This window comes from Anolis sagrei, chromosome 6 (genome assembly GCF_037176765.1).
Source record: "Anolis sagrei isolate rAnoSag1 chromosome 6, rAnoSag1.mat, whole genome shotgun sequence".
Classification (NCBI taxonomy): Eukaryota; Metazoa; Chordata; class Lepidosauria; order Squamata; family Dactyloidae; genus Anolis; species Anolis sagrei.
This window is the reverse complement of record NC_090026.1, coordinates 134,122,883-134,139,065: the sequence shown is the minus strand read 5'-3', so window position 1 is coordinate 134,139,065 and position 16,183 is coordinate 134,122,883. Positions and strand designations below refer to the sequence as shown.

Genomic DNA, 16,183 nt, shown 5'->3' with positions numbered 1-16,183 from the left:
GCCTACGAGCCCACGAGGACCTTGAGATCGTCTGGGGAGGCCCTGCTCTCGATCCCGCCTGCATCACAGGCACGCCTGGTGGGGACGAGGGACAGGGCCTTCTCGGTGGTGGCCCCCCGGCTGTGGAACACCCTCCCTGTGGACATCAGACAGGCGCCCTCCCTTATGACATTCCGCAAGAGACTAAAGACGTGGTTGTTTGAGAAGGCGTTTGAGTAAGTGCTGCAACAATTGGCAATGATGATTGGAACGGAATATGGATAACGAGATTGGATTGTGATTCAATGATGAGATGTCGCGAATGATTTAGTGTAATTGTATTATTGATAGTGATGTTGTTATTGTTGTTTGTGATGTTGCTTATATTGTAAATTGTTTTTATATGTTGTACACCGCCGTGAGTCGCCCTAGGGCTGAGAACGGCGGTCAACAAATGCAATAAATAAAGGATAGAGAATAAATAAATAAATAAAGGATAAAGAATAAATAAATAAATAAATAAATAAAGACCACCAGCATTGAAGTGATGATCCTCTGCCATCAACTCCGCTGGGCCGGCCACGTTGTCCGGATGCCTGACCACCGTCTCCCAAAGCAGTTGCTCTACTCCGAGCTTAAGAACGGAAAACGGAATGTTGGTGGGCAGGAAAAGAGCTTGAAAGATTATTTATTTATTTATGTACTGACTTTGCTTCTCTACGGCTGTATCTCAAGCCCGAAGGCGACTCACGGCGGTTCACAAACAGTAAAAACAGTAGAAACAGCAGTGGTTCCATACAACATAGAACAATTGACTTAACACATTATCCATAAATTACCAATAAGCAATTACAATGCACAATTATGACAAAAAACAACCGTACCCAATCTTCTCATCACCCAAGCGTAGTCCAGGTTCCTCGTCCATTGTTCCATTCCTATGTTCCATTACCAGATTGCACTAAATTACTCAAACGCCTGCTCAAACAGCCAGGTCTTTACTTTTCTGCGGAATACCATTAGAGATGGTGCTACTCTAATGTCCGTAGGAAGGGCGTTCCACAGCCGAGGAGCCACCACAGAGAAGGCCCTCTCTCTCGTCCCCGCCAGCCGAGCTTGAGAAGCAGGCGGGATCGAGAGCAGGGTCTCCCCGGAAGATCTCAAAGTCCTGGTGGGTTCATAGGCAGAGATGCGGTCGGATAGGTAGCTTGGGCCGGAACCGTTTAGGGCTTTAAAGGCCAACGCCAGCACTTTGAATTCAGCCCGGTAGCAGATCGGTAGCCAGTGGAGTTGGCGCAACAGGGGGGTTGTATGCTCCCTGCACTCCGCTCCTGTTAAAATCATGGCTGCCGAGCGTTGGACTAGTTGGAGCTTCCAAGCCGTCTTCAAAGGCAACCCCACATAGAGAGCGTTGCAGTAGTCTAGACGGGATGTAACCAGAGCGTGGACTACCGTGGCCAAGTCAGACTTCCCAAGGTATGGGCGCAGCTGGCGCACGAGCCGAAGCTGTGCAAATGCTCCCCTGGTCACCACCGAAACCTGGGGTTCCAGGCTCAGCAATGAGTCCAGGGTCACACCCAAGCTGCGAACCTGCGTCTTCAGGGGGAGTGCGACCCTGTCTAACACAGGCTGTAACCCTATGCCCTGTTCGGCCTTGCGACTGACCAGGAGGACCTCTGTCTTGTCTGGATTCAATTTCAATTTGTTCGCCCCCATCCAGACCGTCACAGCGGCCAGGCACCGGTTCAGGACCTCGACAGCCTCCTTAGTAGCAGGTGGAAAGGAGTGACAGAGTTGGACATCATCCGCGTACAGATGACACCGATGGGCTCAAAGCCAACCTTAAAAACTCTGGCAGAGACACTGAGAACTGGGAAGCCCTGGCCCTTGAGCGCTCCAGCTGGAGGTCAGCTGTGACCAGCAGTGCTGCAGAATTCGAGGAGGCACGAGTGGAGGGTGAAAGAGAGAAATGTGCCAAGAGGAAGAAGGCGTGTCAAGCCAACCCGGACCGGAACTGCCTTCCACCTGGAAACCAATGCCCTCACTGTGGGAGAAGATGTGGGTCAAGAAGAGGGCTCCACAGCCACCTACAAACCCACAAGGAAACCCATCATGGAAGACCATCTTACTCGTCCAACGAGGGATCGCCTAAGTAAGTAAGTAAGTAAGTGAGAGAATGCCTGGTGGCTTAAAGAAAATTGAGACCAACAAAAATATACAGCCACCCCCACTTCCTCCCTTTTAGGAAATACGCATGCAAATAACCATTCAGAGACAGAGTTAAAGATCAAAGAATTTACTTACTAAGAAAAGCGTGCATGATGTAAATCTCATACAGGTAACAGATCTTTAGGTTACATTCAGAGCAATGAGTAAAGGGCTTCAAAGATGGTAAGCAGGCCTCACTTCTCCAAACAGTTCCATCCCAAAAGTAGTAAAACAGAGCAAAGACACTGGCAAAATAGCAAAAAGGGCAAAAGGGGAGAACAAAGGGATACGTCCCCCTTTATATAGCCTTCCAAGCATGTGGTCAGGTGGCAGACGTGCCCTAAACACCTTCAGAGATGGTGGATAACTCATTAGCTGACATGCATATTTAAATCAGGTGCCATAAACTTTGGAATTTGAGGAGGTCACATTACAGCATGGCACAAAACAGGGAATGTGTGTGAGATTGCATCTACCCAACTCAAACCGTATTAAAATCTGCATATCCTTTGAGTCTCCCTCTTCCTCTGGACACAATATTCCAGCTTGAAGTCAACATCTCCCTTGAATTGTGGTGCCCAGAACTGGACACAGTGGGCTTCCAGGTGAAGTGGTCTGACCAAGGCGGAATGGAGCATGGGGAGCAGAACTTCCCTGGATTGGGACCCTAGCCTGAGGCTATGAGGGATGGTGGGAGTCGGAGTCCAAAACACCTGGAAGGAGGGAGGCCTTGGCTGGCCGGCTTGGCTCTCTGCTCTTTGCCTTGCTCTTAGAATCCTAGGAGAGTTGGAAGAGACCTCGTGGGCCACCATCCTGTCCAACCCCATTCTGCCAAGAAGCAGGGAAATTGCTGTCAGAACACCCCTGACAGATGGCCATCCAGCCTCTGTTTCAAAGCCTCCAAAGAAGGAGCCTCCACCACACTCCCTCCGGGGCAGAGAGTTCTACCAAGAAGCAAGACAATCGCGTTCAAAGCACTCCCAACAGATGGCCATCCAGCCTCTGCTTCAAAGCCTCAAAAGAAGGAGCCTGCACCACACTCCGGGGCAGAGAGTTCCACTGCTGAACAGCTCTCATAGTCAGGAAGTTCTCCCTCAGGTTCAGGTGGAATCTCCTTTCTTTCCTGTAGTTGGGAGCTGTTTTGGTACAGCGGAACAGGGGCTCCAATTTTATTTGCTTTGAACTAAAGGTTTGTTTGCAATCCCAGGCTTGGGATTTTGCAGCAGGGTGGCTTCCTGTTATAGTCTGCAGACATAGGGCAAGCCCCCTGCCCATCTTCATTTAGCTTTGCTTCCACCCTTTGGTCTGGGCTTTGGGAAAGGAGAGGAACCATTTTGGTCAGTCACGCACAAGGAAGCCAGTCTATAGGACGCAGATCAGCTTGTCCCGAAGGAAAGGCTTCATTCCTCAAAGCCATCCGGGGATCATCCAGAGGTGATCCGGGGTCCATCCAGTGACCACCCAGGGGTCATCCAGTGACCATCCAGTTCCAGGGAAACAGAAGGAAAAGGTCCCAAAGGCTCTGGCTGAGAGCTCACAGCCTCACAGCCTCACAGCACCAGAGGGGAAAACAGCCCTGAAGTTCCCACAGGACATTCCTACAGAATCACGGAATTCCAAGATCCTCAAGCCTTGGCTGGTAGGTTTACTGGATGTCCAGACGCAGTTGGGATCGGTAGTAAGACCCAGACCAGCAAGACCCAGATGATAGACAGCCTGGGAGAGATTATAAAGGGTTCTTCCTCATGTTGAGATAGTACAGTTAATCCAAGTCAGTGCCAGTCTCTTAAAGACTAGAACAAGAAAGCCTTGAAGTGTTGTTTGAAGATTTGTTCCTTAAGAAAGACTTTGTTATACCTTTAAAGAACTCTAAAGCCCATTCCTTCTGGAAGTCTCTAACAATCTCTCTTGGGGCACCCCGGCTTCCCACTGGGTTTAAAGTGTGCGTCCTATAGAAGAAAGGCATTTTGTTGGGACCCAGTGGCGACAGAAGAGGAGCCATTCCTCCTCCGCGTCCTCGTCTCTCTCCAGGGCGGCAGAAGGGAAGCTTTCTCCCTCTGAGGTTTGTCTCAGACTCGCTGGCGGTCGGACCTCGGTTTCCTTCCTCTCCGTTGGGTGGTTCTTCTTGTGGAGGGAGGCCTTTGCCATGGGAACTGCTCTCCTGCCTCCTTCCTTCCTTCCTTCCGTGTGGCATCTCCTGCTCGCCCTGCACACCTGCTGCCAGAAGGAGGGGGAGGGGGAGGGGGGAGGGATTCGGGAGGAAGAGCGCTCTCTCTCTCTCTCTCTCTGTCTGTCTCTCGGCCCTCCTCCCCTTCCTCTCCCCTCACCCCCCCCCCGGGCCCCATGAAGCGACACCGGATCCCCTCCCGCCCCGCGGAGCCCCCCTCCCTCCCTCTCTCCCTCCCAGGTCCGTCCCGGGAGACGACGGGAGCCATGAGAGGATGGGCAACAAGCAGACCGTCTTCACGCCGGAGCAGCTCGACGCCTACCAGGTGGGGGGAGTGGGGGGGGGGAGGGCGTGGGGAGGGGGAGGGGAGGGGGCGCCCAGCCTGCCTTGCCCTGACTTGCCCTTCCCTTCCCTTCTTTGCCTGCAGGATGCGACCTTCTTCACCAGGAAAGAGATCCTGAGGTGAGAGCGGAGCCTTCCTTCCCCCCTCCCTCCCGAAATGCCAAAGCCTGTTTGGGGAGGGGGGGTAAGAGATGAGGGTAGGGGTCGGGCAGGGAGGGAGGGAGGGAGAGCCTGCTTGGGGTGGCCCCTCCGCCCGCGAGCGAGGAGAAGCGCAGGATCCACGGAGGTTCAACCCGAGGTCGCGAACCCAGGCCGGGGCTCTTGAACCAGGCTTCCCCCCCCCCCCCCATTCCCTTGGGAGTTCGGGGAGGGGGGGGCTGCGGGGCGGGGGGGGGGGCAGGGAGCCCCTGGAGGGCTTGGGAAGGGTCTTCAAGGGGCCCAAGGCGGTGCTGGGGCCGGGGCCAGTCTTCCCGGCGGGCCCCCCCTCTCTCTCTCCCTCCGCCCCTGAAACCCAATCCTGGCCATGTTTTGATGTCTGGAAGCCAAGCCAAGAGCATAATTGTATCATGAATAACCAAGCTTTGCATTATTGATGGGCAGCAGCCCTGGCCAAACTTCGGACGCTTTGTCCTCGCCCACTGCCCTGATGACAGCCACGGGGGAAGGGGGGGCAGAGTGGGTTCACAAGCAGAGAGGTGGGGGGGCTTGGCCAGGGAACCAAAGCAGAGGAGGAGACCCCCCCCCCCAAAAAAAACCCTCTACCCTGCCCCACACAGGGAGCCCCACTTTCCCTGTCTGTATCTCTAGGCATAGATCAGGCTTGGGCCAACTTGGGCCCTCCCTCCCTCTTTCCACGTGTTTTGGATTCCAACACCCATCATTCCTCCCAGCCTCAGCCCCCTTCCTTTCCCCCCTCAGTTTATGCTGATGCGTCTGAGGGAAGGAAAGGGCCTGAGGCTGGGGAGAAGGGTGGGAGTTGCCCCTGCCAGGCATAGGTTCAGGGTTTGGAAAGAAGTGATGAGCAGAGTGCCACAAGCAGGGTTCCCCCCTGGGCCCGGTCCTGTTCAACATCTTGATTCATGACTCTTAGATGAAGGGCGAGAAGGCAGGATCATCAAGTTTGCAGACGGGACCAAATTGGGAGGGATAGCCAATAGTCCAAAGGACAGGAGCAGGACTCAAAGCAATCTTGACAGATTCGAGAGATGAAGGGCCAAAACTAACAAAATGAAGTTCAAGAGGGACAAATGCAAGAGACTCCACTTTGGCAGGAAAAATGAAATGCAAAGATACAGAATGGGGGACAATGAGCCCTGGCTCGAGAGCAGGACGTGTGGAAAAGATCTTGGAGTCCTCGTGGAGAGAAAGGGGAACATGAGCCAGGAATGTGATGTGGTGGCAAAAAAAGCCAATGGGATTTCGGCCTGCATCAAGAGGAGCCTAGTGTCTAGATCCAGGGAAGTCATGCTCCCCATGCTCTCTTCCGCTTTGGTTAGACCACTTTACCTGGAATACTGTGTCCAATTCTGGGCACCACAATTCAAGAGAGATATTGACTCTAAGCTGGAATGTGTCCAGAGAAAGAGGGCGACTAAAATGATCAAGGGTCTGGAGAACAAGCCCTATGAGGAGTGGCTTAAGGAGCTGGGCATGTTTAGCCTGAAGAAGAGAAGGCAGAGAGGAGATATGATGAGAGCCATATATATATGTGAGAGAGAGCCACAGGGAGGAGGAGGGAGCAAGCTTGTTTTCTGCTTCCTTGGAGACTAGGACACGAAACAATGGCCTCAAACTACAAGAGAGGAGATTCCATCTGAACATGAGGAAGAACTTCCAGACTGTGAAAGCCGTTCAGCAGTGGAACTCTCTGCCCCAGAGGGAGTGTGGTGGAGGCTCCTTCCTTCTTTGGAAGCTTTTAAACAGAGGCTGGATGGCCATCTGTCAGGGGCAGGCCCGTAGCCAGGATTTCGTTTCGGGGGGGGCTAAAAAATTTTCAGCGGGGGTTTCGGGGGGGGGCTGAGTTTCGGGGGGGGGGGCTGAGTCTGAGTGAAAGAGGGTCTAGCCTACCAAACCTTTTGTATCATTACCCCAATACCCCCATACATATGGGATATATTGAGAATGGTGATCAAATCATGATATTAATAAACATAATGCACCAGTAAGGCCTTTTCGCGAACCACCATGAGAATTTCGGGGGGGGGGGGGGGGCTGAAGCCCCCCGAGCCCCCCCCCCCCCCCTGGCTACATGCCTGGTCAGGGGTGATTTGAATGCAATATTCCTGCTTCTTGGCAGAATGGGGTTGGACTGGATGATGGCCCAGGAGGTCTCTTCCAACTCTAGGATTCTAGGATTCTATGATTATCACTTGTGCCTTACCCCATTGGACAACCAGATAAAGCCAGTGAGTCCAATGCAACGCCAAGGTCTGAAATCAGTCCCCAATGTGGATGAGCCCTTCCAGTGCCAAAGTTAGGCTTTCAACCTGGCAAAACAGAGTAACATATGCACATGGTGGTTTGCTCAAAAGTAAGTTGGTGATCAAAGGGGGGGGGGGGTATGGGGGGGGACAGGCAGGCACGTTCTCTGTTGTGACACCTGTCCCAAAGAGAGCCAGCCCGGGCCTTGAGCTGGCCACTCAGGTGTCCACTCGCACCTCTGCTCCTGCTTCCGCCCCCTTTGCCAGGATTTGAGTGGAGGGAGGGAAAGAGGGACCCCAAGCTCAGCTGGGCTCTTGGGATGCCTCCACAGGGCCACTTTGCCCCCAGAAAAAAGCAGCTTTGGGCTATTGAATCAGATCCTGATGGAGAAAGATAAGCAGAGGGCTGTCTCAATACCATGGGGTCCCATTGCCCCCTTCCTGCTGGCATTGCAGCGCTTGGGGGGACTCTAGGAGGGAGCCATGTTTCTTTTAGTGCGGAACAGGGCTCACACACTTGGCCCCTCTTGGGGAACCTGAGTTGTTAGCCTCCAAAATAACCCTCAGTTGGGGTGAGCCCACCATCAATATCGCAGAGTCCCAGAAGGAAATTTCATAACCAGCAGAAACGTATGTGTGGCGAACTGGGATAGCCTTCTATTCCTTAGGATGGATCAGAATTGCAGAGTCTGAACTTTAGGTTCAAAAATATTTATTGAAGCAAAAAGAAATACATTCTAGATAGAAAAAGTCTTGATGCGAACTAGCTTACTACGTCTTATCTTGTTTAAACAAGGTAAAAGTAAAAAAAATCCATGCAGCTACATTTTGCCTAAAGAGAGAGGCAAAATGCGTCCTCACTGGAAGGAAAGGCAGAAGAGACAATGGTGGCGAATGGCCAGCTCAGGGCAATAAAAATACCTTTAAAAAGCCAGCCCGGGTTGGAGTGGACTTCCAACCATTTGTGTAGCCTGTTGTCAACCTTTGCAACCCGAAAGACAGTTGCATCTGTCAAGTAGGAAAATTAGGTACCACCTTAAAGTGTGGGGAGGGTAAATTAACTAATTTATGGGGCCATAAAAAAGACTCCAGCAAAAGCACCCCAGCAGAAAGCATGCGGGGAATGCGGAAATACTTCATCAGTGTCGCAGACGGACGTTGAAAGTGACAGCTCTCCTGGTGGCCAGAAAAAGTTAAATAGCCTCTGTCTATGTCTATGTGTGTATATGTTGTATGTCAAAATTGGCATTGAATGTTTGCCATATATGTGTACACTGTAATCCGCCCTGAGTCCCCTGCTGTGGGGTGAGGAGAAGGGCGGAATAGAAAAGCTGTAAATAAATAAAATTAGGATGGATCAGAATTGCAGAGTCTGAACTTTAGGTTCAAAAATATTTATTGAAGCAAAAAGAAATACATTCTAGATAGAAAAGGTCTTGGTGCGAACTAGCTTACTATGTCTCATCTTGTTAAAAAAAAAGGTAAAAGTCAAAAAATCCACGCAGCTACATTTTGCCTAAGGAGAGAGGCAAAATGCGTCCTCACTGGAAGGAAAGGCAGAAGAGACAATGGTGGCGAATGGCCACATGGCCAGCCCATGGCAATAAAATACCTTTAAAAAGGAGGTTTCCTCACAGAGATTCCATTGCTACACCTTCAAAGGTGGAGGAGAAAGTGGCAAGGAGGAGGAGGAGGAGGAGGAGGAGGAAAGGCAAAGTCCTTTCTGGGGAAAACATGCACAGGAATGTGGTAGGGGAGGAATCCCTCAGATCTGGCCCAAGATACCTATCTGACCGCATCTCGGCCTATGAACCCACCAGGACTTTGAGATCTTCCGGGGAGGCCCTGCTCTCGATCCCGCCTGCTTCTCACGCTCGGCTGGCGGGGACGAGAGATAGGGCCTTCTCGGTGGTGGCTCCTCGGCTGTGGAACGCCCTTCCTGTAGACGTTAGGCTGGCACCATCTCTCATGACATTCCGTAGAAAGTTGAAGACCTGGATGTTTGTGCAGGCGTTTGAGTAACTCAGTGCAATTTTGGTAATTTGAACATAGGAACGGAACAATGGACGACGAATTTGGATCACGCTTGGATGATGAGGCGATTGGGGATGGGATTGTGATACCTGTGTATTGATGATAGCTTATTAGTTATTAAGGGAAATGTGTAATTTAACTGTTACTGTATATTAATTACTGCTGTTTTTATTGTCTTTGCTGTTTGGAAACCGCTGTGAGTCGCCCTCGGGCTTGAGATACAGCGGTATACAAGAATAGTAAATAAATAAATAAATAAATAAATCTATCTCTAGCTGCTCATTGAGGGCTGGAGACTTGATGACACTTGATGACTTGATGAAACCCAACAGCCCCCTCCCTACCCCTGTGTCCTATTAGCCACTGTCCCCCCTTCTCCCCTCTGAGGACGGCCCTCCTCTCCTGGCGCCATTCCACGCTTTCCTTCCTTGTCCTCCAGGTTGTTTGACAGGTACCGCGACTTGGCCCCACAGCTGGTCCCACTCGATTACACCAAGAAGCCGGAGGTGAAGCTCCCCTACGAGCTCATTGGCAGCATGCCCGAGCTGAAGGTATGCCAAGGAAGGAGCAGCAGGCAGAGGCCGGGCACGAGCGGGCGGGCATCCTTGTGAATAATGGATCCTCTGCTAATTGGCTGAGGCCGGACAATGGCTGGAGGCGGACAATGGGCGCTGGCAAGGTACTCCTAGAAGCCACAGCCTTCCTGAACCTCTTCCAGGGGCCCAGAGGCAGAGCCAGGAACAGTGGGAAGCCTGGAAGGGAAGCAAGAAGGGCTCCAGTCAGGTCAGCCGCCTCCCAGCTGGTGGAGAGAGAGAGGCCTCTGTTCTGTGGGTCCCTTTGCTGACCCTGGTGTTACCTGGCTGAGGAAGAAAAGGAGATGTGGGGGGTGAGGGCCACAGGAAGGGCTGAAAAGAGGAGGAGGCCTAGGCTGGCAGAGCCACAGCCTCTCCAGAGGAACCAGGAGATGCCACTCTGAAGGAGCCAACCCAGCAGCTGAAGTTACAATGAGCGTTCTTCTTTAAGAGAGAGGAGGCTTCCTCTGGCAAGGCCGGGCTTCTTCTGAGAGAACAGAGGACATGGACAATTCCAAAAATGGGGCTGGAATCTAGGGAAGAGGCGGGACCCTGAGAGCATCACTCTAAATCTCAAAGATGAGGTCAGGGCAAGCGGAGAGCAGGACTCATTGGCTACCCTGCACACTTTCTGAACCTTCTACTGATCTTTCCCATCATGAGGGCTATCAAGACTTCACTTCTGAGGCACAGAGCTGGCGTTTGCAGGATGGGGGTGGGGGGTGGGAAGAGGTTATCTTGCCTCAGTGGTCTGAGTAGCAGTGGTCTTTGGCTATTTCCTTGACTGTGTGTGGCCTTGGAAGAGTTTCTGGAGGACCTGTCCTAGCTCTGATTAAAGAGAAGGCTGAGAGGAGACAGGATGAAGGCCATGTATACATATGTGAGACCAGGGAAGTCACAGGGAGGAGGGAGCAAGCTTGTTTTCTGCTGCCTTGGAGACTAGGACACAATGGAGAAATGGCTTCAAACATAAAAGGAGAGTCCTCCTGAACATTCAGAAGAACTTCCTGACTGTGAGAGCTGTTCAGCAGTGGAACTCTCTGCCCCGGAGTGTGGTGGAGGCTTCTTCTTTGAAGGCTTTGAAGCAGAGGTAGGATGACCATCTGTCGGGGGTGCTTTCAATGCAATTGTCCTGCTTCTTGGCAGAATGAGGTTGGACTGGATGGCCCACCAGGTCTCTTCCAACTCTAGGATTCTATGAAAAGCTGCTGTTCTATATAAGCAGGTGTGCCTGTAGGTTAGTAGCTCTCAGTCTGAGGTAAACCTCAGTGGGAGAAAGGTCTCAGTCTGTGAGAAGGCCTCACAGTGTGAGGCAGGCATTATGGGGTTGGACTGGATGGTCCACCAGGTCTCTCCCAACTCTTCTAGGATTCTATGAAAAGCTGCAGTTCTATATAAGCAAGGTTGCCTGTAACTTAGTAGCTGTCGGTATGAGGTAAACCTCAGTGGGAGAAAGGTCTCAGTCTGCGAGAAGGCCTCACAGTGTGAGGTAGGCATTATGGGGTTGGATTGGATCTCTTCCAACTCTAGGATTCTATGAAAAGCTGCAGTTCTATATAAACAGGTGTGCCTGTAGCTTAGTATCTGTCGGTCTGAGAAAAACCTCAGTGGGAGAAAGGTCTCAGTCTGTGAGAAGGCCTAACAGTGTGAGGTAGGCATTATGGGGTTGGATTGCATCTCTTCCAACTCTAGGATTCTATGAAAAGCTGCAGTTCTATATAAGCAGATGTGCTGTAGCTTAGGAGCTGTCAGTCTGAGGTAAACCTCAGTGGGAGAAAGGTCTCAGTCTGTGAGAAGGCCTCACACTGTGAGGTAGGCATTATGGGGTTGGATTGGATCTCTTCCAACTCTAGGATTCTATGAAAAGCTGCAGTTCTATATAAGCAGGTGTGACTGTAGCTTAGTATCTGTCGGTCTGAGGAAAACCTCAGTGGGAGAAAGGTCTCAGCCTCACAGTGTGAGGTAGGCATTATGGGGTTGGACTGGATGGCCCACTAGGGCTCTTCCAACTCTAGGATACTAGGATTCTATGCCCAGCATTTCTAAATATAAACAGCCACTCACAGCTCTCATTGCCAGCCACTCCGGAGTCCAAGCCAACGCCGATTAATGCAGCGAAGGACATTTCAGAAGTCGTAGTCAATAATTATTTCCTCGTCCAATCATCCAAGTCTATGGGTCATCCAAAGTTCCAAAGTCAAGGTTCCAAACACGAAGATACACCTGAGGTCACCAGACAGAGGCCCAAGCTGTACTAGCAGGTTCCAAACATTGCTTCCAGCAAAAGGCCCCATCCAAATGGCCACTCAGCACAAAGGCTCTCACCTGTTGGCCCTTCTCTGTGACAGCCAGGTGGATCTGCACGGTTGAATAGCAGGAGTCCTCAGTTGCAGTTTTTTGGAGATACTTCACTTGACTCATTGCTCTCCTGACCCCAAGTTAGCTCAGGACTCCCCCCCCCCCCCCCCGGCTTGGTCCTCCACTGCAGGGGGAGCTTCCTCAATGTCAGGCCACAACCGTGGTCGTTCCCCGCTTGCTACTGACTCAGATGCTGGGCTGACACCTCTTCGTCCGTACTGCAGACCCTGACAAGACCCTGCACTCAATGTCACTGCTTGGTGACCCTTTACAGGGAGACAGCAGATGCCTCCTCACTGAAGCTCCTCTGCTCTCCATCCAAGATATGGCGATGTTGGGAGGGGGCAGGGAGAAGAATTTGGCCATTGCACAATCAGTAGGAACCCCAGCCACAGCAACAACCAAACAAGTGAGCTGTGATACACCCACCTTAGAGCACCACAATTCACAAACAGGATGCCGCTGGGAGGTCCTCCCTCAGTGTCCTTAGCCAGAAGCAGAGGAGGCCTCACTCAAGTCACTCTTCATCTTCTGATTCCAGCTCTGCCACAGCAACTCATTGGTTTGGTTGTTCCACAATGGACTTGGCACTTTCTAAGCCTGGGGGTATTATAGGGAAACCACTGTGGGAAGTTTGGGGGGGGGGGGACGGGACGGACATTCTACCAGTCTTCTTGCTCTGGTGCCACCCGAGGTCACAAGTGGCCTTCTTCATGCGCAGAGCATCAAGCAGGACTTGCACACTTGCAGCAAATGTCTTCTTCAGAAAGGACTCCCCAGCCCTGGAGAAGGCCGATGTGTGGGGAGGGGGCTGGTTCCTACTCACCTCCTCTTTTCTCAGGACAACCCCTTCCGCCAACGGATCGCTGAGGTGTTTTCTGAGGATGGCGAGGGAAACATGACCTTAGACGACTTCTTGGACATGTTCTCAGTGATGAGCGAAATGGCCCCTCGTGACCTCAAGGCCTACTATGCCTTCAAAATCTATGGTGAGTCTCCTTGGGGGTGTCCTGGCTGAGGAGGGAGCGGGAAGGGGGTCGTGGGAGGAGCCCAGCAGGCCATGGGGTGACCAAGCCCCTTCCTCTAGGACAGCGTTTCTCAACCTGGGGGTCGGGACCCCTGGGGGGGGGGGCGAGGGGGTGTCAGAGGGGTCTCCAAAGACCCATCATAAGGGTGGAAGGTGAACTACATCTCCCCTAAATCACTGTCAATTCATCCCAAATCCCTCCAGTACATTCTGTTGGTCATGGGGGTTCTGTGTTGGAAGTTTGGACCAATTCTATCGTTGGTGGGGTTCAAGGGACTCTTTGATTGTAGGTGAACTATAAATCTCAGCAACTACAACTCCCAAATACTAAGCTTTAATTTCCCCAAACTCCACCAGTGTTCACATTTGGGCATACTGAGTATTTGTGTGAAGTTTGGTCCAGATCTATTATTGTTTGAGTCCACAGTGCTCTCTGGATGTAGGTGAACTACAACTCCAAAACTCAAGGTCAATGCCCACCAAACCCTTCCAATATTTTCTGTTGGGCATGGGAGTCCTGTGTGCCAAATTTGGTTCAATTCCATTCCTGGTGGAGTTCAGAATGCTCTTTGATTGTAGGTGAACTATAAATCCCACCAACTACAACTCCCAAATGACAAAATCAGTCCCTCCACCCCACTCCACCAGTATTCAAATGTGGGCGTATCGGGTATTTGTGCCAAATTTGATCCACTGAATTAAAATACATCTGACATATCAGTTATTTACATGATGATTCCTAACAGTAACAAAATTGCAGTTATGAAGTAGCAACTAAAATAATTTCATGGTTGGGGGTCAGCACAACATATAGAACTGTATTAAGGTTGAGAACCATTGCTCTAGGAACAGCATGCCAGCCAGGCTTTCCCCACAAGTGCCCCCCTACTTGGGCTCTGAGGTGGGGTCACAGTGCATCTTGGGGTCACCAGGGGCCTCCGATGCCTGGCAATCTCTGTTGCTGAGGGAGGGAGTTCTCAGGGCCACTTTTGTGTGTGGAGTGGAATCCATCCTGTTTGGAGAGCCCAGAGTAGCCAGGCAGGTGAGGGGCTACCTGCGTCGCTTGGGCATTAGGAGTCCACATTGGGGAAAGGAGATGTGCTGGAGAGTGAGTCACAAAGATGAGGCCAGAAGAAGCCCAGCGCCCCTTGACCACCCCTCAGGGCCCCAGTGACTCTTTTCCCCAGCAGACTTCAACAACGACGACTACATTTGCAAACTTGACTTGGAGAAAACTGTGAACAAGCTGACACGCAAAGAACTGACACCCGAGGAGGTGTGCCTGGTGTGCAACAAGGTGATCGATGAAGCCGACCTGGACAACGACGGCAAACTGTCCCTGGAAGATTTCCAGCACATGATTATCCGAGCCCCGGACTTCCTCAGGTAAGAGAGGCCAGGGAACTCTCTTCTGGGCTGGAAGGCCCGCTCCAATGGAGGAGGAGGAGGAGGAGGAGGAGGGTCCAGAGAGTCCTAGATTGACAAGTTATGGAACTTGTGAAGCAACAAGTTCTCATAAGGAAACTGAGAAGAGGGGGAGTTGGGCAGGAAAGGTGTATAAAAGGAAGTGGTGGTGGGAAAAAGTCAGCAGTGTCTTTCTTTGCTGCAGAGATACAAGCAATATATCCATTTCAAAGCAAAAACGACTTGTGAGTGCTTATTTAATATTACTATATAGATCCTACAGTCTTGCAGTTGGGAGGGCTTTGGTTGTGCTTTTCCTGCCTGGCAGAAGCAGGTTGGATCGGATAGCCCATGTGATGTATTCCAACTATGATTCTATGATTCCCTGGCTTGTCCTGCACGGGCTGTGCACCGCTCATGGTTGCCTCGCTGTCTGGCTGCCTTGACCTGCCTGGCCTTTCAGCCATTTCCTCCTTATACTAAACTAGCTGTCCCCTGCCACGCGTTGCTGTGGCCCAGTCTGTGTATATGTGAATTGTGTGTGTTATATGTGTATATGTGTGTGTATACATTTGTGTGTTTGTGTATATATGTGGTTTTGTGCATGCATTGTAATGCATTTTTTGTTTTTCTGTTTTGGCTTTTTAAGTCTCTTCTGTTGTGTTTTTATGAGTGATGGTCACTCGTCGGCCTGTTAGGTGTATTGTGTCCAAATTGGTCTTACTTCGTCCAGTCGTTTTTGAGTTATGTTAATCCCACAAACCAACATGACATTTTTATTGATATAGATTGCCTGCAGAATATTCTGGGCAACCGTGACGTTGAGCACCTGGTCATTCTTGTTCTTATTGATCCTTGCTTGCCTGACAATTGGCTGCAAATGCTCACATGTAATTGTCATATCTTTCTTTTTGACAGCACTTTCCATATCAGGATCTGAGCCATGTCCCGATTCTTCTGCTGCCTTTCCCTGAGGTCTTCTGGGAGGTGGGCACCCCTCTCCTCAACAATGACCACGCTGCTGTTGCTGCTTCCCGGTCTGGGGTGGAAGAAGGGGCTGAAGGGGACACCCAGAGCAAGCCTTCCCACCCTGGATCCCGGGCCCCAAGCGATGGGCAGCCTCCGTCTCATTGCAGAGCAGACCCCCCCACCCACCCACCCACCTGCTCTGCAGGCTCCAAACACAAGGCCTACCAGACCATGCCGGGTCTCTTCCTGCAACGTTCTTAGTCACCAGAATAAAACTGGAGAGGATATATTTTTCTAACTTGGTCTCAAGAGTGCCTTTCTTCCTATCCTATGCTTTCCTTAAATGGAATGAAGGTGCGGCTGTAGGCACATAGCAGGGTTGGGAGGACAATAGCTTTATCAACAAGCGCCTTGGTCTCCCTACAGATGTCCCAGTCCTCAAACACTCTCTGCTTCATTTGGAAAAATGCTGCTCAGGCGGTGTTGTATTTCAGTGTCAATGTTGACCTTGGTGGAGAGGTGGCTGCCAAGGGAGCGGAAATGGTCCACATTTTCTAATGTGACACCATTCAGCTGTATCTCTGGCATTGGAGAGGGGTTGGCTGGTGACTGCTGGAACAGCACTTTGGTTTTCTCGATGTTCAGTGACAAGCCGAGCTTCTCGTATGCTTCTTATTTATTTATTTATTTATTTATTTATTTA

At 51.2% G+C, this 16,183-nt stretch overlaps 1 protein-coding gene across 1 annotated transcript; it reads left to right on the top strand.

Moving 5' to 3' along the window:
• The first annotated feature begins 4,570 nt into the window (after window positions 1-4,570).
• On the top strand, window positions 4,571-15,829 carry CIB3 (calcium and integrin binding family member 3). Its single transcript, XM_067469524.1, has 6 exons — window positions 4,571-4,679; window positions 4,782-4,816; window positions 9,590-9,701; window positions 12,922-13,069; window positions 14,298-14,493; window positions 15,430-15,829. The coding sequence occupies exons 1-6, from the start codon at window positions 4,629-4,631 to the stop codon at window positions 15,449-15,451; spliced, it is 564 nt and encodes a 187-aa protein (XP_067325625.1). The 5' UTR covers window positions 4,571-4,628; the 3' UTR covers window positions 15,452-15,829.
• Window positions 15,830-16,183: the final 354 nt, after the last annotated feature.